General features: G+C 37.0%; 2 protein-coding genes across 6 annotated transcripts in view; one reads left to right on the top strand and one right to left on the bottom strand.

The window, feature by feature from the left end:
* The window catches only part of LOC110833724 (CB1 cannabinoid receptor-interacting protein 1), a 36555-nt gene extending 27760 nt beyond the window's left edge, over nt 1-8795 (top strand). Inside the window, exon 5 of the mRNA XM_022072142.2 lies at nt 70-8795. Coding sequence (XP_021927834.1) covers nt 70-91 — 22 coding nt within the window. The 3' untranslated portion in view covers nt 92-8795. The remainder of the gene's footprint in view (nt 1-69) is intronic.
* The window catches only part of LOC110833727 (RNA polymerase II-associated protein 1), a 27815-nt gene continuing 12337 nt past the window's right edge, over nt 8039-23516 (bottom strand). For 3 of the 5 annotated variants that reach the window (XM_087341001.1, XM_087341000.1, XM_087341002.1), the window contains exons 12-25: nt 22433-22727; nt 22043-22114; nt 20610-20719; nt 20209-20407; nt 18808-18963; nt 17459-17583; nt 16992-17099; nt 15674-15847; nt 15231-15373; nt 14163-14289; nt 12483-12648; nt 10807-10891; nt 9802-9935; nt 8039-8450 (exon numbers count right to left, since the gene is read on the bottom strand). In XM_087341001.1, the coding sequence (XP_087197127.1) occupies nt 8340-8450; nt 9802-9935; nt 10807-10891; nt 12483-12648; nt 14163-14289; nt 15231-15373; nt 15674-15847; nt 16992-17099; nt 17459-17583; nt 18808-18963; nt 20209-20407; nt 20610-20719; nt 22043-22114; nt 22433-22727 (2005 nt within the window). In that variant the 3' untranslated portion in view covers nt 8039-8339. Of the gene's footprint in view, nt 8578-9801; nt 9936-10806; nt 10892-12482; nt 12649-14162; nt 14290-15230; nt 15374-15673; nt 15848-16991; nt 17100-17458; nt 17584-18807; nt 18964-20208; nt 20408-20609; nt 20720-22042; nt 22115-22432; nt 22728-23516 lie in introns of those variants that run through there. The other 2 variants (XM_022072145.2, XR_002544312.2) reach the window with 2 other exon arrangements.

Raw genomic sequence — 23516 nt, 5'->3', positions numbered from 1 at the left:
CAACAGCAGAATGTTTCTTTATACTGTTTATTTACCAGAGACAAATATGACGGTCTGTTTTGTTTGCAGGAAACTGGGCCTGGATTGCTAATTCTCCATCCCTCCAGCTTCACTCTGCAGTCATCTTTCACCTTGCATCAGTGAGGCTTGTTCAAATAAAACCCATTTGAGGATTGTTCTGGGCAAAGGGGGTAGAAGACATTAAAAATAGTCCCCATGGGCTTTGAGAAAGGCATCCCACTGATGTATGAGCTGATGGATCCCATCTAAGAACTCTCTGGGCTGCTGCAAGAACCGCTGTACCACCGCAGCCTTGATATCTTAACCTGACCTGAATCTAAAAGCCCTTTAACACTTTTGTGAGAGGACTGGACAAATGGAAGTCACGCAGTAACAGGTCTTGGCTATGTGGGGCATGGTCCGACACCTTACAGTGCGTGGAACCGTCGTACGAGAGTACCTCGGAAAGCAGAAGCACCTAGAAGCTAGTCATCTCAACCAGGATGTAATACCATACACACATACAGTTTTTACTTTCCTTCTTTAAGATACGTCATTCAGAAGCCATCACACTGGTATGAATCCCGATTCTTAAATACAAACTAACGTAACTGTATAAAAGGATGAGGTATGGTTTTTAAGCACATAACTTTGTTTAAGTTTTGAATAAATTGTAATGAATTCAAATTCTGAAACCCTTCAACTTTTCATGACTGCAAACTAGATTGCTCCTGTTTTGGTACCAAGTCATATTAACATGACTGCAGTTAATCCTGATTTTGTAATTTAACATAATATTCAAGATTTGCAATGAAGTGGTGTTGCTAATATTAAAAAAAATTAATGTAGTCTGGAACACAGTTCTCAGTTATTTGTTCGCAGGAGAACAGGATTATAAATATTCTAATGATAAGATTGTGAATGGTGCTTCTTCCTGTAAGTTTATGCAACTGCACACAAAAGAGTATTACCAGTTCTAAATTTGGTATGCTGGGAGAAGTGCACTGTCATGCAATGTTCCTGAAAAACATTACTTAAATTGCAGTTGTAACACAATAACATGCCACATATTATGTAGGCAAAAGTAATGAGATTGGAATCATAGCAAGGAAAATGTATGTCCTAATGATTTGCTTTATACAAGCATAAGATGGCCGGCCACGCGGTCTGAGGCATGTACCTCATGCGCCTGGCCACTGGGACCGTGGGTTCGAGTCCCACTCAAGGCATGGATGTTTGGCGGAGTCCTTTCTCTTCCAGTCTGTTGGATAAAGACTGGCCACGGAAGGCAAGGCGAAACCATCGTGGTATCTTTGTAGGTCAAAACCCCGTAATGGGGGGCCAACCAATCTTAGGATTGATAACCCAAAAAAAAAAACAAAGCATAAGATGAGTCACTATTCTTCATTCAAAAATTTTGGTGGGAAGGAAGTGTCTAGTGAATCAAGCTGAGATATTATTGGGGATGTTCCAACAGATTCTGCACAGTTGGCTGACAGTTTCACTCATTTATGGATCACACAGGTGGGTACTGAGTTTCCTTCTTGTATTTATCTGATTCACTGAAAGATTCCCTCCAGAAGCAAAACTGTCAACTCTGATTTCTTTGAGACATGATAAGGCAATTAAATTATTTTAATTTGGAGATCTAGAATCTTCAGTGTATTCTGCAGTCAATGCGGCAACATCACCTAGCATTTACTATCAATAATATAAGATGTGTAATGGCTTATAATAAGTAAAAATTTTCAACACTTGAAACATATGATCTGCAATAACTGTTCAATCTTCACATTTTCTGTATTTTGCCAAATAACAGTTCTCCTATGGCCCTGAATTTATGGGACATGCTATATATGTTGGTCGAGTTACAGGAACAACTGCCTCATGATTCTTATTTTTGTTTAAACTTATTTTGCTAAGCATACAAATAGCTTGTTGTCTACAATTAAGGAGTGAAATTATCAGAATGCGGTGACCAACAGATAGTAAATGTAGTTACAAAGCTGAATGCAAACAAAACCTGTGTGTGATATTATCACCTGGCTCTAACGAAACACATCTACAAGAATGCTTTGCCAATAAAAACACTGTAAACATATTCCACACAATCAAACAGCAATGACAGAGGTTTCAGAGGTCCTTGCTCCCCCCATAATCAAGGCATTGGTAAACTCCTACCAGACAACATGGCACTACAACCCAGAAGGCGGTAATCTTTATGTGGCAAGTCATATCGTTATAGATTTATTATATTCTATTCTAAATTGAACTTGTCTCTATAGCTGTTCAAATCACTGCTTCAACAGTGCCTAGCATTTCAGTTTCTATTTGGTATGTGAGATGCTTTGATGTGTATACATATCACAACTCATTATCACTTGGGCAGAAATCAGAATATCCTAGAAAACTGCTATACTCTTAAAGCCTAGCTGGCCAAATACGTCCTGCATTAGTATGTTAAAGTAATGTGTAGTATTCATTGAACGTTAGAAATAGCGAGATTGCAAGTACTACAATGCTCAAACTGATGTTTGTGATACTGGTGTGGTCTCCTAACATGGACGGTTATACGGTAATGAACCACGGTGTCAAGGAAAGAACAGTAAACTGGGAAATTTAAAATGCCTTGAGAAAATCTTCAATGACTCCCTTGCCAAATCTTCTACCATTAGAGTTGTGCCAGTAATGAACTTTATTTCAAATAATGCAACCAACAAAGCTACTGTGATTTGTATGATGCGCACTGGTGGTGGAAATTTTCTTACCTTGCCGATATTATTGTTTTTTAAGTTTTGGCTACTTCATGGGTCATACACTGGTTGTATTTCTGAATGACCTAATGAAGTGGCACACTGTATGACTGGGCAACTACGTTTAAATTACCATATGGACAATAGCTGAAGATCAGAAAGACAGCTTTCAATACTTTAATTGCACTTATACAGCAGACAATCAGCATACTCAAACATTATTAAATTTAAATATTTATCATTAAGCGAGTTTGCACCCACCCCCAAGAAATTCATACATTGTCCCTTATTTGTGAAGCAATAACACAGCCCCAACAAGAGAAAATATACGGAGCAGATAAAGGATGAAATTCACTGAAATTACATTTCTGTCAGCATTATAGATAACATTTTGTGTTAGAGAAGAGATATGTATGTATTACAACTAAGGTTTTGGGTTCTCATGATGGTGAGTTATGAAGAGGTTTCCTCAGATGATGTGTCATGTAGCCTACTAGATGTTTACCAACATTGCAGAGGAGCCTACTGCCCCCATCATCATGGTGATCACCTGATGATGGAGGTATTAAGCACATCTGGAACATCAATAAATTTACACCAGACTACATGGTGCAACATCCCGGAAAATAATATTCCTATAATCAGCTGTTTGTCGCTTGTAAAAATATTATGGAGCAAAGCTTTGCCCTACAATCTTCCAGCACAACAGTTTAAAAATTACCACAAACAATTCATTTGAACTTGAGGTTCTCACAGCGGTGAGTATGAAGATTTCTGTCTTCTGGGTTATTGCGCTGTGTAGTCTGGTCGATGTTAACCAACGTTTCAGAGGTCATACTGCCTCCGTCATCAGGGCGATCATCGCCCTGATGACGGAGGCAGTATGACCTCTGAAACGTTGGTTAACATCGACCAGACTACACAGCACAATAACCCAGAAGACAGAAATCTTCAATTCATTTGAAAGCTGTGTTGTGATAACTGAAGTCTTATACTTGCAAATAACTACATCTTCCAGGTTATGATAAATTTGCTTTGTTTCAAGCTAAAGAGGTTAAACTTCATGTAAAATGCACCATCGCTCTGCAAATATATATAGCTTATACAGATTTTATACCAGAGACAAGAATGTGAAAGTGTTAAACTGATTTGAGGGCTTGTATTTTTGTGAGATTACTTGCTACTTTTCATGATCTAAATGTCTTGTGCATACACACTGTATGATCACAATACTTGTTCACAGTTTTGCCAATAGAAGCACTTAATTTTGTTCCTGTGGTCTGTTGGCTGTGGTAGATTCTGCTAATGTACATTCCCAGTCGGGGTTTAGTTTAAGCTGGAGCAACCCAAAACATCCAAGTTTCCCTTTTTATGATAAAAACATTTGCTTTATTAACAATTAATAATACCTTAGCCAATTTATTATCTGTTATAGAAAGGTGTGTGGTAAACTTTTGCTGCAGCCTATGTTTTATCATGTTTATTATCCATAAGACAAAATACATCCACTGGGAATAGGTGAAATTTCACGAGGCTTCAGATTCTCATGATGGCAAGAATGAAGATGACTTGTCTTCTGAGACGTTGTGCTGTGTAGTCTGGAAGAAGTATGCTGACATTTCAGAGATGCTCTGATGATGAAGGCAGCAAACACCTCTGAAACACTGGTAAACTTCTACCAGATTACACGGTGCTACAACCTAGAAGACAGCCATCTTCAAGTGGAAGTCCATTTAACCAACATCACTCAAATTCTTATGGTGTGCAAGTAAAATAGTACAATGAGAATAATCCCAAGCTGAGCGGGTATCCCGATGTCTGTTACAGAAAACACAAGCCTGCAAACCTTTACATATTCAGAATCATGAGTCAGACGACAAAGCAAAAGGGACCAAATTCTCACATAAAATGGAAATGAAAAGGCACCACAGTACTTATCCACATATTAGACTTTTTATGGCTATCATTTGAAGGGTAGTCATATCTGGGGTCACAGGTTTAATATTATTTTCAACATGATATTTTCATTTCACTTTCTCAGATTGCTGTTCACTATGGAAAAAAGAGTGAATGTTAGAAACCAGCTTTAAATTAGAGTCCGCAAAGACAATAAACACGAATACTGTGCAGACACAAATTTTGTCAGTTTTCTGTTACCCAACTGAATTTAATTTACTCTGAAGTAACATAACATTGCAAAGTTTTCAGATTGTTTCAATATCCACGGAAAATGCAACTTTTTGTGTTACATAAATATTTCTCAAAATTAAGGCCTGCCTGCAATGTACATGAATCTTTGTGATACACTGTCAATTATGCACTATTCCCTTTCGTACAGACCTGCCAATTGTCTGTGTAACGACAAACAGAATTCGCCCAGCCTTCCCTCAGGAATGAAGGACAAGTTTGGCTGGTGCAGGTGACACTGTAGCCATCTGCTTAAATTGGCTGGTCTTAATAAACTTCTCACATTTATAACACTTTCCATTTAAGACCATTCATAACAAGTAGAAGAACTGAGATTCTTACAGAATTGTAAGTTCGTTCAACACTATTGAGCTTCAGACTGGAAGGAACTGAAGTATGTACACGGTCATGGCAGAAACAAAGCATGATCATCAGATAACTTCTATCTGAATACAAAAAGAAAGAAAAAATATGAAGACTAGAAGGCAATATTTAAAATACTAGATGTCATCACTATGTCATAGCAATAAATAATGTATTAAGATTTTGGTTTCTGGAGCTTCCAATCTGAATCTCATGTTTTTATATGAACGGGCAAGATAAGCTGAATCATTAACCTTCTTAGTTATACAAGAATTTCCAGGTTGGTTCATAAAAAATTAATAAAGTAAGAGTGACCACAATGAAGAGGTATTAAGTTTTGTATGGTAGTACCATCTCTTAACACATTGTATATATACGAGGGGCAGTCAAAAAGTTCCCGGAATTGTGGTATAGCACTGTAATGGTAGGACATATGGCAACGCTTACCTAATCACCTTCAAAGTAGGACCCTTGCGCACACACACACACTTGCTCTATCGATCCTGCCATTGTTGGAAGCACCGGCAGAAGGCTTCGTTAGGAATCTTACGGAGGTCGGCCGTCGCATTTGACGCATCGCTGGTTGTGCAGAAATTCCTCGCTGAGAAAAGCATTCTCGTCATCACTTAACCACCATACTCTCCGGATCTCGCTCCGAGTGACTTCTGGCTGTTCCCTGCTCTGAAAATGGGCCTCAAGGGGATGCGTTTCACAACCATGGAGGACATCAAATCAAATGCGACGGCCGAACTCCGGAAGATTCCGAACGAAGCCTTCCGCCGGTGCTTGCAACAATGGCAGGATCGAAGGAGCAAGTGTGTGTGTGCGCAAGGGTCCTACTTTGAAGGTGATTAGGTAAGCGTTGCCATATGTCCTACCATTACAGTGCTATACTACAATTATGGGAACATTTTGACTGCCCTACGTATATACCTTAATATGACTACATGGAATAAAACACAAGCCAGAAATGACTACAGCACATTTTCAGGTATCATAACAGCACTAACCTAAAAAAAACAAGAAAATGAAATTCAGTCCCAGAACACACTACTGTGATCCTAACTTGACTCATATTAACACTAATGTAAAGCGAGGAATAAATATGGAAGCTCAAGAAACAATTTCCCTCCTGTCTACTGCAAGATGATAATGACTTTTTGCAATATTATATATGTGAAGATTCCATAAGAAACATTTTACATGAGCAAGAGGAGCAAGACGTTTTGTATGTGTGAATACTGGTTGTTCAGCGTGCTGCATTAATATTTAAGGTACAACTCAAAAAGTTACACTGAAAAAAAATGTTGCAAATAATTATCCCACATTAATAGTAATGTAGAACACACTGGAACATTCATTAGGGAAAAGCTAGACCACACAAAATCAGTCTTGCCAATGCTTGTGCATCAAAACACCATCCATAAAAGTTAAAAGACTACAGTACGATAGTTCAGTTAAACTTAAGGTGGATCTTAGTGTTTTATTTATTGTGCATCATTTACTTACATGTACTAACACTGTCCTTTCGATCTGTTGACTGATGATGGCTCTACAGGCAGAGAGCAACATGGAGTGCCTTGGGGGGGCTTAGTACTGTAGAACTATGATCTGACCCCACTGTTAATGCCTACACCACCACCTATACAGATGTGACAACTTGCTTCACTGTCCATATAGAACATTTTATGAAGATTTCCTTTTATTCAGCTACTGTTCTTTCAACTACAAGTTTATGACAGTATAAATGAAGTAGAGGTATAAATTATACCATAGTATTAAGTACAAACCAGCTGACACCTGCTAAGGCCTTAAAAATTGTCAGCACTAGCTAATTCTTGCCCTTTCAGTCTTGAAGCGTAATGATGCTTTGATAACTTTTCTACGATCAACGAACATTTTTCCTGCACAATTTCTTGCCTTTGAAGAAATAATGTTTGTCATTTTTTGTAATCATTACATTACATTTCTGCCAGTATATTAATTGTAAGATTAATAATTCTCTATGGATAAGCTTTTACTAATGTTATAAGATGTAACACAAGAAGTTTATGATAATAAACATAAGGTAATAAATTCTGTTAACTTAATTTCAGTGGAGGAAATGTGCCATCTGCAAAGAATTGCCTGAAGTACCCAGATTCCTATTTTGGATTCCTTCACTACTACCTGAGAGTTTTACAGGCAACTTAAAAAGCCAGTCTGAAAAGCACTCAACCATACTCATTACTTCATTTAACAGAATTACTTGCTGTTGAGACAACTTCAGCAACCATTAACCCAGTGATATAATTTATCTTCAGTTCAAAATATCTATTTTCTAACTTAACACTGCCAAAAAAAAATGTTTTTGGAACATCCCACAAATTTCAGGCAATTTGAACGTGTAAACCCACTCCTCCACTACTGCTGCTGTATGCTACTGATACAGAGAAACACGTTCAAAATACTACGGATTCAAATGTGTATGGTTCTACCTGTATGTTAGATAATTAGTCGAAGACAACACAAGTAATCTCAAATATGAGTACACAATGATATTTCAAATATCTGGAGTTATACAGGACAGCTAAAATAAATATTAGAGTACAAAGGTTAGAAATGACAATCTTGACATACTCTTAGGATAACCACAGGGAGTTTGGAATGTCTTTAGAGGGTGTGACAGGGAGAACAAATTATTTCTACCTATGAAAGGGAACTAACTGGCTGTTCCTAGGCACAGTGATCGCAGATAAATTGTTATAATGACGAATCATTTTATTCCAGATAATCTTGTTTACATCTGTCTTCTGGGTTGTTACGCCATGTAGTATGGTAGATGTTTACCAACTTTTCAGATATCATACTGCCTCCGTCATCAGGGCGATGAATGAGCCAACTGGGTGGAAAGGGCTGATGATGAAGGCAGTATGACCTCTGAAACGTTAGTGAACATCTACCATACTACATGGCGTAACAACCCAGAAGACAGAAATCTTCATACTCACCGCTGTGAAAACCTCAGATCTTACATTGTTTACATTTGTTCCAGATTCACCAGTACATATTTTTACCTAAATGGCTGTCTACTGGGTTGTAGTGCCATGTAGTCTGGTAGAAGTTTACCAACATTTCAAAGGCTGATGATGGAGGCAGCAAGGGCATCTACAACCCACAAAACAGCCACCTTTGTACTCACTGCTGTGAAAACCTCAAAACATACTATACTTCTCTTAACCTTTTTTCAACTTTCTTCTGGCTTTGAGTAGGTGAAAAGTTTGTTCTGTAATTCCTGAAAGCAATAAAAATTCTGTATTCTTATATTAAAAACAAACTACATACAAATGTGCAATGTACGGCCAACATGGAAAAGTTTGCTTATATGGAAGTGGGGAGAATAGTTATATAATGTAAAAATAATGTACCAGTACCTAGTTGTATCTTAAATGATGGTTGTCTACAGACACCATGTACTTCCTCAGGTATTAAACTTCCTTATTGCAAATCTTAGCAGATGTGTGTTTACCACTACGGCTATAATTTCCCCTTGGCACGTCAATCCTCATCTGAATCATTTTTCTTAAAACAAAAAAGCTATAGAACAAATGGTGTATATTGTTTTATGCAGCTAATACAGTATAAAATATGATCTGAAGTTTTTATAAGTAGTTTTATGTTATAAGCCTGAACCTAATCCTTTAATGACAGTATAGATACTATTTAAATTTTCCTAATACATTTGTCAACCAGATAAAACCTCCATAACATTCTATGTTTGAACCATGGGAAATTAAATGCAATATGGGATTACAGGAATTTAAATACCCAAACTAAGGTACTACCAGTTAAATTTTAACTCTGGGGTTAACATAAGTTGTCATGCACAGCAGATAAATGTTAAAAACATTATGCTAAAGAATCAGCATGGTAGAACAAGCATCTCTGTTTCTCTGATTACTAAAACCAAACAAACATTTCCATGCAGTCATCAGCACTCCTTAGCTAGGTGGTCCTGGGTTCAAATCTTGATCCAGTGACAGGCTATCCAGGTTTTCCTCAATTTCTGTAGAATGCCCCTGGGACAGTGCCCTAACACAAACTACACCACTTTTTTCCCCCAGTTCATCAGTCATTCCATTACTCAACACCTCTATACCAAATATACAGTATACAAGTAAAGTTATTGCAATCACGAACTAACATTTAGTTACATAATAGGTTATCTGTAATCTGGATATGTAAAGAAAGACAGTTTTATTCTCTTCATGAAAAAAAAAACACTTCTATGCAATTAAAATAATTAGATTAAACATGGTTCAAGAAATGTTGTGTGTGACAGAATATGATTTTAATTTCATTCACAAACACCACAACAGGATGCATAAGAGTACGATATTTCTATCCAAACTGCCTGTTGATTCTATTTTCTTACACTTGTTAAAACAGCAAAATGCAAATATCAAAATACCTACTTGTGCCCATGAGCGTGTGTATTATATATGAACTGAGTTCTTACCTTGTTACCGAGCTGCTGAATTCTTGAGCTAAGCTGCTGGGCAATTGAAGTGTCTGGTTGCTCTGCAATAAATGTGGCAACATGGTGAAGAGCTACCCTGTACAGGACTGGACACCACACATCCCGTACCTGACCTACAGAAGCACACAATATTACAAATATGAGGTGTGACTGATAAGTTACCAGAATGACCCTGTAAAAGTTGTATTTAATTACTTACACACACTAACAACAATAATAATATTAATTCTTTGGCCGAAAACTCCTGGACAGCGAGTGTGTCATGATGCAAGACCCAACTATGAGGTCAAAGTTCAAGCCATCTCCAATGGACAGCCTCACATAACCTTGTCAATAACAATGCTGGTTTACTATTTGACTTTGTTCAACAAACACAAAGTGAACAATGCCCATGTGATAATAATAAGAAATACACAAACCAATGAGCACTGTCTTCACATCTTCTGCTCCTTCTCAGTTTTCATTTTCTTTATTATGATTGGGCAGAATGAGGACAGACAAGATCTACTAAATGGAATTGGAAAGAGACACAACCACTTTGCAGCAAAACATGTGTACCTACCCTTTACTTTTATTGCCAATCTATGTATTTTTCTGCAATATACATGTAAAAATATGAATAAGTATCTTTAAGTTTAAATGTTTACACATAGTTAATAAATTTTGTATCAAAGGATTGGAAATATTATATTTTAATTTATTTAAAATAATGACTATATTTAAAATAAATTACATAATAAAGATGGATAATTATGAACGCCAAATAGAACATTTTTCGATTGGGGTCGATTTATAAGAAGTTGTCGTGGCCAATCAATGCCATAACCTACCTTCCCCCTACGATGGGGATGGCGTGCCGCCATGACTCTTCAACAATATTTAGTGTGCTGCGAGCGTAGAAAGGTTGCACAACACTGTGTTAGTGCAATGCACAGCCAACTTCATCATGCCATGACATAAAGACAATAATAGTTAAAGTTTCACCTGTTCCTAGCCCACGAAGGTAACACATAAGAAGTGATGGATCCGTTTCACAAGGCTCCAGATATGCCTGGAAGGGAACACCAAGCTGGAAAAAGAGCATAGCAAACCACAGTGTTTGCACAATTTAAAATTGTTCTTTATACATAGCATAGCAAAGAACGACATTCTGTCTGTATTAATGTATTAGATAATGGCATTTTATAAATATTTTCAATGAGAACAATTATCATACTTATGGTACTTTAACATCATATAAGAAAACTTGGGTTGCCACTTAACTTGGACACTTAAATGATATATTCATCTCAATAAACATTAATCAAATCAAGAAAGTCCTGTATAAAACCTACAGGCATTACTAAGACAAATATTGTAATCTTCAGTGCACATTTTTATATGAGGCACTTTCGAGAAACGTGATAAAACATGATTTGAACATAAAGTGATATGTAATAATATAAACAGAGGTCTGCATAATAATTTTTACTACTTTTATACATAGCTGGCCTATTACATTATTATAAAACAGAATCTTTCCTTATTTTAAGAGGTCAGAGTCATCATTTCCCTCTGTAACGAAATCTTCATCTCACATGTCACCCACACAATTTTATGACATATCCCACACAACAGACAAAGGCCCTAGATTTATTTGTTGGATGATTTGGTTCCCAGAAGGTATTCTATTGATTAAACACTCCCTGACCTGTCTCATTATATACGTTATGTTCTACAGTACCTGACGTCAATGTCACGCGGCCACATAGTTCTAACAATTACTATATACATAGTTTTAACATGTAAATAATTCCTTAAGCAATTTTGAAACCTTTAATAATTTACAGACTGAACATAAAGAAAATTACTATTATGACAATACAAGTTATCAGCAAAATATAGTGCAAGGAACAACAATATACATGGAACAGGACTCACTGAAAGTATAGTGACATCACTTGAAGGATGATGAGTTTATTAAGTTCAAATGTTGATTGGAGTTACATACTTTGTCAGAGTGGTGATAACAGTGTTAAATCAAAATGATAGAATTCCTCAATAATTTTTCAGTAATAAAATATGTAACAGCCAATTCAGACAGCAAATGGGATAAGAATGCTCAAATAATTACAAATAAGTTTGAGACCACAGAAATAACTGATTCTGATGTAAGTAATGTTATTAATTAAAATTAAATCCGTTGCGTAACAGCTCCAGAGTGCCTAAGCTGGCTGCCGGCCTCACGTTCACATGCCTAAGCAGAGGTGAACAATCATCCAACCAGATATAGGGTGGCGTGTGGTCAGCACGACGAACCTCCAGCCATTGCTAGTTTTCCTGACCGGATTACGCTACTCATTGTAGCTCCCCAATTTCCTCACGATGCTGGGTTGGCATCGGTCCCATACACTGGTCGAAAGCTCATGAGAAAATTTCCTCTCCCCCGAGACTCGAACCAGCACGCATTCCGTATCACCGATCCGAAGCATGACGCCTCAGACCGCGTGGCTACGGCGCGGGACTAAGTAATGCTATAGACCCTTTATAAATGGCACTTCTTATTAGTTAACTGAATATACTAACATTCCACTCATAGAACAAAATTAAGCAGAAATCAGATGCTACTATACAGAGGTTAGCTAAACTCCCTGTAACTACATCATGCTGTACACTATTACCTTCTGAGGAGGAGTACGTAGGACTCTCAGTATTGCAGCGTGTTCACTCCACACAAGTTTTCGGTAGCTTGGAGAGTGGCGCTGCTGTAGTGGGACAAGCACAAAGTGACCAAACAGCTCATCTCCATATGACACGGCTGTAAATTGCTCAACCAGTTGTGTGTACCTGCCAACATTCAGGATTATTGAGTAAGACTAACTTACTGCTACATACTTATACTTATGTTAAATGTACATTGTACAGATCGATCATCTACAGCTTTTATTTATTTATTCTTTAAAAAATAACAAAACATTAAAAATATTCTAATATCTAATTTACCTGTACACCTCCTCACCTTCACCCCCCCCCCCCACTCAGGGATGGGGCCATTATCGGTTAGGTAACGGTAAACCGGAATGAGGTGATGTTTAGGTGGGCATTGGCTAACTGTTAGTGGAGTCATGTGGTCGTCTCAGGGATGCAAGTATGCATTCAATCATGCTGCATTTGAAATAAACCAGTAATTATTATTCGAGTTGAAGTTCACACTAAAAAAAATATAAGCAACTTGAATCACTTTTCTTCCCTTTTGTTCTGACCGTTCCTTGGATAAGTTGAATAGTAATTGGAAACTGATTACCCGCGCAGTGGCACGGAAGGGCGACTGCTACGAGGACAAAGCTGCAAGTGTTTTTAACATCACCAATGCTAAGACAAACGTTCTTTTTTTAAAATAATTATGTGTTTTAGTTTGTTTAAATCTGCAGATTCTAATTGGTCAGCCAGATTGGAACTTAATCCGCTTCTTGGTTGAACAACTAGTTCAAGTGAGAGCAATTACTCTCTTATTGGCTAGCCACAGTTGAACAGAAACAGGGTGTGAGAGTGGAATACAGCCTTCTGGAAATATATCTGGATCTGAATGGGCATGCCCATGCCGGCAGATCTGGAAATACATACAGCCGAGCCTAGTCCTGTTGAGGTTGAGATTGCTACTGCAAAGTTTAAAAGGCATAAACCGACAGGTAGCGATCAAATTATGGTAAAACTGATTCAAGCAGGAGGTGAAACATTACATTCAGAGATCCATAAACTCCTTAATTCTATTTGGAATAAGGCATAAATTACATCCAGCTGGCAATATGCATAAAAAGCTGCATAATTCAAAGCTATTCATTTCAATTTATTTATGAGGTTTCATTGTACTGGTTTCTTCCTTGCATACCAACTATACTAGAGCACGTAATGGGGTTTTCTTATATACACAACTACATTATCCTACCAATGTCTTTTTACAGTCACAACTAATACTCTTTGATAATACAGTCATTTCTCGTGTAACGAAATGTGAATTGGCTATAAAAAAATTTATTTATAAGAGAAAGGTGTTTCCCTAATGTGGGTGCATGCTGGAAAAACATGACTGAAATAAGCAAATTAATAAATTCAGAGAAGCAGACCATAGACAGGCATTAAAGCTTAGAATTATTCTGACTTGGCTATAAATACACCAATATTGAACACAGAATGAGTTTTGGTGTGGTTTTTAATAGAAAATAATGTATTCAATGTTGTGACACCTTCCAAAATCTCTAACCCTTAACCCCTCATTTCCAACTAAATCAATGGTTTCTACAATGTGATTTTTCCATAAGTGTTTTCCAGGAATGCGCCTAATGTATTATAGGAGCACTTACAAATCATAGAATGAGGTGATACCAGAGATTTTCTCACTGAAATCAAGTAGAGAATTGCTCCTCAGGAGGATGCGCAGCAGAACCTCAAGGTGGTGGTGCACTACTGGTTCCAGGAACAAGTCGCTGCCTTAAAAAAGAAGCACTGCTATAATTCTACACAAGCGGAAAATACATGAAACTCATAGGTATGTAATAGAAGTGGGCAAGGCTATTAGCAAATTATGTTCCAGCTTCAGTTCACAGTTATGGGTTTGAATCCTGCCTCAGGTATGGATGTACTTCCTCACGACAACAAGGGATTCTGCCTTGAGCCGGCCAACCACGAAGGTAAAACATTTACGGCTGAAAAGGAAATCTAAGAAAAGCATTCCGAGAGGAAGACAGAGCAAGAGAATTCTGCGGATACTAGAGGGAAGCCCAGAAAGTATTGCAAGACGTAAATATTCTTGTATTAACACCCACAATCTAGACTATGCGAGAAGAATGGATAAAGTTATATGAGCATAATTTATATGGCTACACGGATGACAATGATGAGACATGTAGTGCACAGATAAATGAGGGAAAATTCTGACAGAAAAATCCAAAGGATAAGTCTATGTGGGAGACCTAGGCATATATAAACGGGTTGTAAAAACTGATAAATTGAAATGAGTCAGGACAGGGAAATAAGATAAGCATACGTAATGATGAAAGATTCACATTTCAGAACGGAATTTCTTATTCACTCAAATTGATTATTAACTCTAAAAAGAAAGCCTTATACCAAAGAATTAGTTACATATATCATTACCTCTAGAACCCACGGTTCAGACCAAGCAGCCCTTTATCCAATAGCTATCTGATTCTGTCCCCTTAGGCATGCATCAGTCTGAATATGAACAAGATCACCAGTCTCAGTCTCATGTTGAAATCCAGAATGCATGGAGACTTATCTCCATGACTCCTCTGCATCTTCACAGTAACAAAATTGGGCAAAAATGCAACTTTACCATTGTTCCTCCTTAAGCTCAGCTACTGGGTCACACAGAAATATAATCATTCGCTCTCAAAGCTGCCCCCTCTCACCTGCAAGGAACACAGTTGACAAACGACAGAATCGGGCAGTGACACTGAGCGTTGCCATTGTCTGTGGCCGCAGACATTCCACTATGAGCAGCCACTGCAGTGAACTGACCACACGTTCTGTATTATTGCTGTTGTCTGTTTTCCTGAAACATGTTCTCAGAGTTAGGTCCAATTCAAATCAGAGTTAGGTGTCTCCTTCAAACAATTTTGAAACCAATCAGAAGATTTTCATAAACCGAAGGCCTGAAGCTATAGCACATGAAAAAAAAGTCACTTATTTAACAAAAATACATTTACCTTTGTAAAAACAATAACTCTTACATTATTAATTTGTTTTACTGCCTTCATCATAACAATATTTCATTGTTATGAATATAATTTGTCAGTGCACAAAATTCTGTTATATTGAGATATTACTACTACAAATAATGTGAGACATTTACCCACTAAGGGCCTGGTTATACAACATCAGAATGGGAAGATAAGGCCAATCACTTGGGAATCCTTGTGTCAACCCATTTTCACCAGCCGTCTGTGATGAGATGTCAAGTGGACAAGGTTTACTGACTGCATCAAGGTGAAGGGATGTCTGATAGCAATTCCATAAATTGGGAATCCTGAAAAAATGGCATTTCACACACACAGTTCATTCAGACCATGATTCATATTTACTAGCTTATCATATGTCTCTGAAACCAACAAAATCTCAGCAGCTAATAGAGTACTGTAAAATAACCTGCGTGAGTGTCAATAGCATGCTATTGTTATTGTTTAAAAATTAACTTCTGAAAAAACAGTACATTGATTACTCACAATGATCTAATTCCAAAGTTAATACTGCATGGAGCTAAACCACCGCACCCCATACATTTTCAAGGCATGGTTCTTCATTAAACACCAGGGATGTTACCTTTAAATTTACAATATACTGATAAAGATAGACTGTCAATATATTGCCCTTATAAAGGCATGATAAACCAGAAGATCAATAGGCATATTTAATATATAAATGTTTACAATTGAAACATGAGTATTATAACAAAATTACAAATCTTTCTCTATCTCCAGTAACAGGGCCTCCCTAGCCAGATTGGTCAAGGGGGAGAGACTAAGACAGGTACCCTGGTCCTCCAGGTTGGGGGTTGATCGCAAGGGTAACAACCTTTCACCATAAAAAGGAAGATGTTTCGAAACCTCAATCAAATCCTCGGACAGACGGACCTAACAGAGAGGATAGGACCGAATGGAAAAGGAGAATTGTGGAGGCCATGGATAGAAATCGGGACTGGAGAGCCATAGAAGAATAATTCATAATGTACTTACAGTAAGCACTGACCTGCTAATAAACTGCCATAAGAGTACACCTTACAAACTTTACAGTGACAGTAATTATTAGTAATTACAAAAAACTGACATGAAAGTTCAGATTTTTTTCTTTCAGTGCATACTGAGAATAACTGTTTAATACAGCTGCAGATATTCCTCACAACCAGAGGCTGACTCATCGAACCACACAACCTGAGAATATGCCATAAAATGGTGAGAAGGAACTCATTTGATATGCTAGACTACATTAAGTGCTGCAAGAGAAAAACTAATAGACATTCTAGAAATTTTGTGCATGTGGTATTTGAGTTAAAACATTATATAGTATTTTCTTCCTAAATTCTGCTGGCCTCATTTAGTTGAGGACACTATCCCTACCTCAATTGTATGTATTGAAAAACGAACCAAGGACCTGAAAGTAGTAACATAACTTACTTGCTTGTAGCTTTCTCCAACAAAGTATGCACTGAAACTTTCTCCTGCTCTGATGCCATGTCAGTTAGTTTCAATGCCTCCAAACTGTATGCCACATCAGAACAGTCACTAGAAACACACACACAAGAAACTATCACAGGCCTTTGAAACTCACTGTCATGTCTGTGCAGCGATTATTTACCATCGTCATCCTGTGCTAAGAGAATACAGATCTTAGTAAAATAAAATACAGTAGGATTTCAGGTTTTCATGGCAGTGAGTCTGAAGATGACCGTCTTCTAGGTTGTAGTGCTGTGTAGTCTAATTAACTTCTAGCAGACTCCATGGTGCTACAACCCAGAAGACATCTACCTTCTTAAAATACAGTAAATCAGCAGGAGCTGGAATTCCTGAAATTGGCTACAAGGTTTGTCTATGTTATGAATTAATAGCAATTAATAGGCAGGCAGCCGACAATGTAATCATACCTGAAGAAGTCAGTGTTGAAAACTGCATAACTGAAAATTTCCTTGGCAAGGTGCTTTTCATCTGCAGGTATAACAGCAACCAGTCGAAGTGCCATGCTGTGGAACAGTCCAACATGTTGGAAGTTCTGGAAAAAAGAAATACGACTGCTCATACACAAGTTTGTTTCAGGTTTTCACGACTGGTTCTGTAATACAACTTCACCAACTGGCTCACTTATGTTAATATTAACATGTGAAAATGTGCATCATTAAGACAGCAATCATTGCTTGTCATTACATACTTTCTGAAAAGAAGCAGGAAAATCATGGACAAATATTAAACACACTTGTCACTGATATGGTGCATTTATTACTATTAATATTACTACCACCAGAGCAGTCTTCCTGGAAAGTTGGTGAGGGAACTTTCTGCTAAAATGAAACACGGCTAAGTTCATCTTTTGACCCAATTTTTAACAAGTTCAATCCACTCCACACCTTCACACCCTACTTGTTTAAAGATTCACTTTAATATTACTGACACATCCAACCCAGATTTTTCCTGTGTGGTTTCTAAATCAAAACTTTGTATTGATTTCCCATTTTACAAATATCTCTTATCATGTAATCACACTAACAAGATTACGTGAGCATACAAACCATGAAGCTCCTCATTATATGTCACCAGTCCTTAATTACCTAATCTCTATTAGATCAAAATATCTTCCTTAGCACTTTTATCAAATACCCTCAGAATAATAGACAAAGTATCATACTCACACAAATTAAAAGGTAATATAGATTATGTACATATTTTACTCTGTAACAATATATATTGTAAAAAGAAAAACTAAATATTACTAATAAATGTTCTTGTAGAAAACTTCCCACACAATTTCAAGTGTCATATTACTATGACTCATCAGTTATCATTAATAAACAAAAATATCTTAGTCACCAAGTTGTCATATTCAAATAAAAATGCTTTAACTACTAAAACCTGGCTATTTCTTGAAGTTTTACAATCATACAAAACTTGCAGATATTACTCCAAACACTAATAATATTGAATGGGACTAGCAATGCTCCCACCTCATACATTTGCAAAATGCCATAATGATACTGAAAACAGAGAGCTATAAATTATCAGTGGCAACTTATTCACTCCAAGTTTCAGAGAAACTCGTCAACTGGACAATACTGGAATAAATACTCATCAGGGGTCAGACTAGAGGCTTGTTAATAGGGTAATGGGTGATAAGCAATGAAAACTGAGTTCAAAACTTAGGACACGTAAATGAAAACTTGCCAGAGCCAATTCAGATTAATATGTGACCATTATGAAAAAGTTTTCTTATTGGTGCACTTACTGTAGCTGGCAAGACAACCTTCAGAAGCTTCAACATGTCTGCCAACATTGTTGTCTCAACACGAGTGAACCAGCTATCAACTGATTGAAGTTTGTGGTTCCCCAACTCAGCAATGTACTCCAGGATATGGGGGTTGTCAAGGAAATTCTGTATGCTCTGCAATATACAATGATTTACAATTACACATTTCCCTGTGAGGCATACTACTGTGTATGGGGAGCAGATCTTGGCACTACAGATCACCTTCACCATCTTCTTAATTCAGATCAGTAACCATTACAATCAGGTCTAAAAGATCTGTTCTTCTCAGACCAGGTACAGAAAACAAGGAAAGCTTTTCCTTTGAATATACCTGCCCAAGCCTTTCTTGAAGAATCATAAGCTTTGTCAAATAAAAATTGCTATCAAGAACTAGTCAACGTCATCAGCATATTAAAAGATGAAAAAAGTAGTTCTATTTTCGAGTATGAATTTGAACAAAAAAGTATTACTGAATGATTTCATGAAAAATGTGTATAATAAAAAATTTAACTTACCTTAAAAAATACAATAACAAACTGCTTTAAAATAAACATGTGAAAAACACAAGCACCTTGGATGTCATCTGAAAAGGACATTAACAAAAGTCACTGCAAAAAGAGATTAGTTGTAACCTACTAATTACATTGACCAGGGCACTTCCTGAGAAGCTTGCAGTTGCTCAGAGAACATGCTACTGGAGGGTGTTTGTCATCATTAAGCACATTAATGCAGTCCACATCCTCACATCCTATTTCTTTAAAATATATTCTGATATTATCCTACCATCTACGGACAGGTCTCTCAAATTGCCTATTTCCTTCAGGCTTTAGAACTAAAACTTTTGCGTGCATTAACAAAGAGTTCATGTGAATATTAATTATCATTGAAATATTCATCAACTTAAGAAAACCATCATCACAGAATGACCATAAAGTACCTGGTATGTTTATCTATAAACAACAAGGAAACCTAGTTTAACTCCCAAATACAAAGTAACAAAGCAGGCATGCTAACCACTCAGCCACAATGTTCGGTGATGCGAGAAGGAGGTATACGAAAGTAACAGAAGCACTTAAATAAGAGATGTCATATTCAAAAAATAAGTTCTACTGTACAGTTTTACAGTGTGATAAGACAATTAATGTCCGTAAACATTAAAATTTATTTACTAACAACAACATATCAGATCCTTCTGGGCACAATATACACTGTACCTTATTTGCACTCTGAAGTGAACGTACCTGTCACAGGTTTATTCGATAAATACAAATTAGAAGCGTGGATATCAGATTCTCATGTGCAGGGAAGTTCAAAGTTCAAAAATTTTGGTTTTTTCACATATTATAACAGAGTGCAAACAACCAATCAAGCTGAACTGACCTGTAAATGAATCCCTCGATGCAGAGAGCATACAGATGCAAGAAAGTGTGCTAGTGCCTGAAGAAAGGCCAGTGGAGATGTGGGATTTATAGATGGTATTACCTCCCTTCCTCCCCACAGCACAGCCCCAAGGGATGGGAGTGACGGTGGATCACGATCCCTTCCAGAGCGTTTCTTGCTCAGTAGACAAGAACTTGATCTGTACAGAACAGAGAACTATTCTTTCTAACTGCCAGTGTTCTCTCCTTGTATTTACCACGACTTTTCTCACAAAACACACAACAAAGGTATGCTGGTATGGCAGAATTCCGCATAGGACAGCAAACATTGTCTTTCAGAGAAACCTTAGTGGGACTACAATGTAACTGGAGACATTAGTCTCGAAAGCAATTTATACTCACTTGATTCTGCTACAAATCAGCTTGAAGTTCGAACTGTACAATAACGGCTGAAGAGCTGAGTTCATCAAATCTTCAATCTCCTCAAGCAGAGAAACAATATTTACCCCGGGCTGAAACAACCCACAATAAGTTATCAACTTCAAGCTGACTAATCGCTCCAGTCATTCAAAAATGTCACCTTATTCAATAAATCAAACCCAAATATAACAATTTTGAAAATGCAAGCATAGTGTAACAATGTGGTTAGCACTGATGGTTTTTTGGACTTTGCCCATCATATTATACAAATAGATCAGATCCAGCTACTGAAACATTGTAATCTATCTGCAAAATACAGGATCATGAATGAAGTTCAAAACATTACCAACACCATAAATACCTTTTAATACTGTCATAAACAAGGACAATATGGATGAGAAAGGACCTTCATTACAAAATAAGATTAAAATAAGTCCTAAAGTTGAGTTATGAGATGACACAACAAAAAAACTTTCATTTAATTATCTTGAAAACTGCAAGATTTATTGGAAATGGATATTGGGCATACAATGTATATTTAATTTTCTCTACAACCCTTGTTTGAAACATTTTTACCTCTAATAACCCAGAAGACAGCAATCTTCAGACTCACCGCTGTGAAAACCTCAAATCCTACACAAAATTAGGTATATTCCCATTTACATCTTCATCTCTCACATGTTCTCAATCTTCAATATTTTAAACCACGTGCCATTTTTATTATAATTAACTGCATGGCACATGTAAATAAAAAGCTACTTTTCAATATCAGAGTTGTTAATGTTTTAAGAGACACTGGCTCTATGACTCTCCATCAATGCCAGATAAGTCAGCTGCCATGTTATAATTGTGTAACAGAATTAAAGTGAGAATTAAAACAATGTACATGAACTGATACTCAAAAATGCAGAAATGAAGTATGTGTGTAGATGGAGAAATTACTACAATTATTATCAGGAATGATTTTTTATCTCTCAGGAAGATACATGAAAAAGTTTAAATACTGGGAATGAAAGCAACAAATCAAAATTACATTCATGAAGAAACTGAGAGCAAATGAAAATTCGGGGACTGCTTGTTACCATCCAGTTCATAATATTTGGTCTTCTGTGTTCTATCTAATAATGTTAAGATTAAAATATACAAAACAATTCCACCTGTTGTTTTGTATCTCTCTAATATATAAAAAATAAAAAAGGAGGGTAATTTCTCATCTAGCTCAGAGACAATAATTTCTCAAGAACTTTCTTCCATGGACTTAGTCTGAGTTATTTTACTAAAACACAATAGTCAACAAATGAATCTTGGCATGAGAGTATACAGGCAGCTGCTCTATTGGACATTAACCTTTATTCTCTTACAAGGAACTTTTCATTTCAGGTTAGAGTTGAAACCTTAATATGACACAGACACACCTGACTATGGAATATGGAGTACCTTACTGCTGAAGAATTCAGGGTAGCTGCAACCAACTTTAACGCAGAGAACTGTAAAAAAATAAACAATATTTTTACTATAAATCCAAACACCACACTCAAGACTTACAGATTCTGATGGTGTACTGAAATCTGGATTATTGAGTTTCACAAATTTTCCATTGCTCATACTCTAAGAAAACATACCTCAATCACTGGAGGTCCAGACCCAATAGTAGGTTACCCCCCTTCCTTACACCCGAGGACAAAAACAAAACCAGTTTTTGAAATGTTGTGCGTTTCTTAGAATACCAGACAAAGCAAAGTCCAAAACCTCAGTAACCCAGAATACTTAACACTTGTTTCTTGTATTAGCACTTGAACTCTTACTGTAACATCTTCAGCTCTTGCCAACTGATTCATCCACTTCTTTAGGCACAAGTGAAGGAACTGATTGAAACCAGAAAGATGTTCATAATAAATGGTCACTACCGCTCGCTGAGCGATGTTAGCTACTGTCTGCTCTGCAGACCTCTTCATTTGGGCATCAGCAGCTAGCATTGCTTCTTTCAGCAATGACATGACTGCTGCCCCATGTTCATGACCAAATTTGGAGCTAGAATCTGAAGCTGATGTGGCTGACAGATGAAACTGAAGCAACCGCATGAGTACTGGATAGAGATCACTGCAAACAAAAGATGTCTGTGTGCTATTAATCTCTGTCATGAAGCTCACAGTCTCAATACCCTCAAACCCTGAGGTGGAGACAGGAAGTAACTTGCTCATAAGGCAGAGGTGACTACCAAAACATAGGATGCATCTCATAAAGCCTCTCCTACTTTAATGCCAACCTTACCTCCACGTAGCACATCCATTTTAAAAAATAAAGCTTTAGTGACATGGATACAAATATTGTTAAAACAAAAATGTTTTATAAAAACCATTAATGTAAAACTCACACCAAATGTTTGGTCTCTGCTGTTCTTTTATATGGCAGTTCAAGGGGATTAACATACACTCTTATGTTCAACAAACTTATAGGTCTTTTCAAAAAATACCAAGACTAAAAGTGTGGAAAAATAAAGGTGTTGTACTTGTAAAGATGGGATGTTCATTCCCTTCAAAGTAGGTTCCTTCAGCATGTAATCATCTGTTAAGCCATTACTGTCAATACTTGAAGCACCTCTCAAATTTAATTTTTTAAATCGCCAAGTGCTGCCCCATTACATTGCATTCCATGTTTCTACAATATAAAATCTTTTGCTTTTCAAATGCCTTTAAGTTTCAGGAAGCCTTATCGAGTGAGATGGGAGGTTGTCTCACTTATAGAATACTGCTCTTGGCTAAAATTTCACACAAGCTGGGCTAGGGGGCAGGACATTAAAAAAGTGATTTAGTCATTTTTTGGATTCTCACTTTTGTGGTCATTTATGACACAAAGCATCACAAGGAAATGTCAGCATTTGTGAACAGT

This window comes from Zootermopsis nevadensis, unplaced genomic scaffold, assembly GCF_977971745.1.
Source record: "Zootermopsis nevadensis isolate Lab colony 2312 unplaced genomic scaffold, Znev_1.0 Znev_ptg000061l, whole genome shotgun sequence".
Taxonomy (NCBI): Eukaryota; Metazoa; Arthropoda; class Insecta; order Blattodea; family Termopsidae; genus Zootermopsis; species Zootermopsis nevadensis.
The sequence above is the reverse complement of the archived record's forward strand: the minus strand, read 5'-3'. Positions and strand labels throughout refer to the sequence as shown.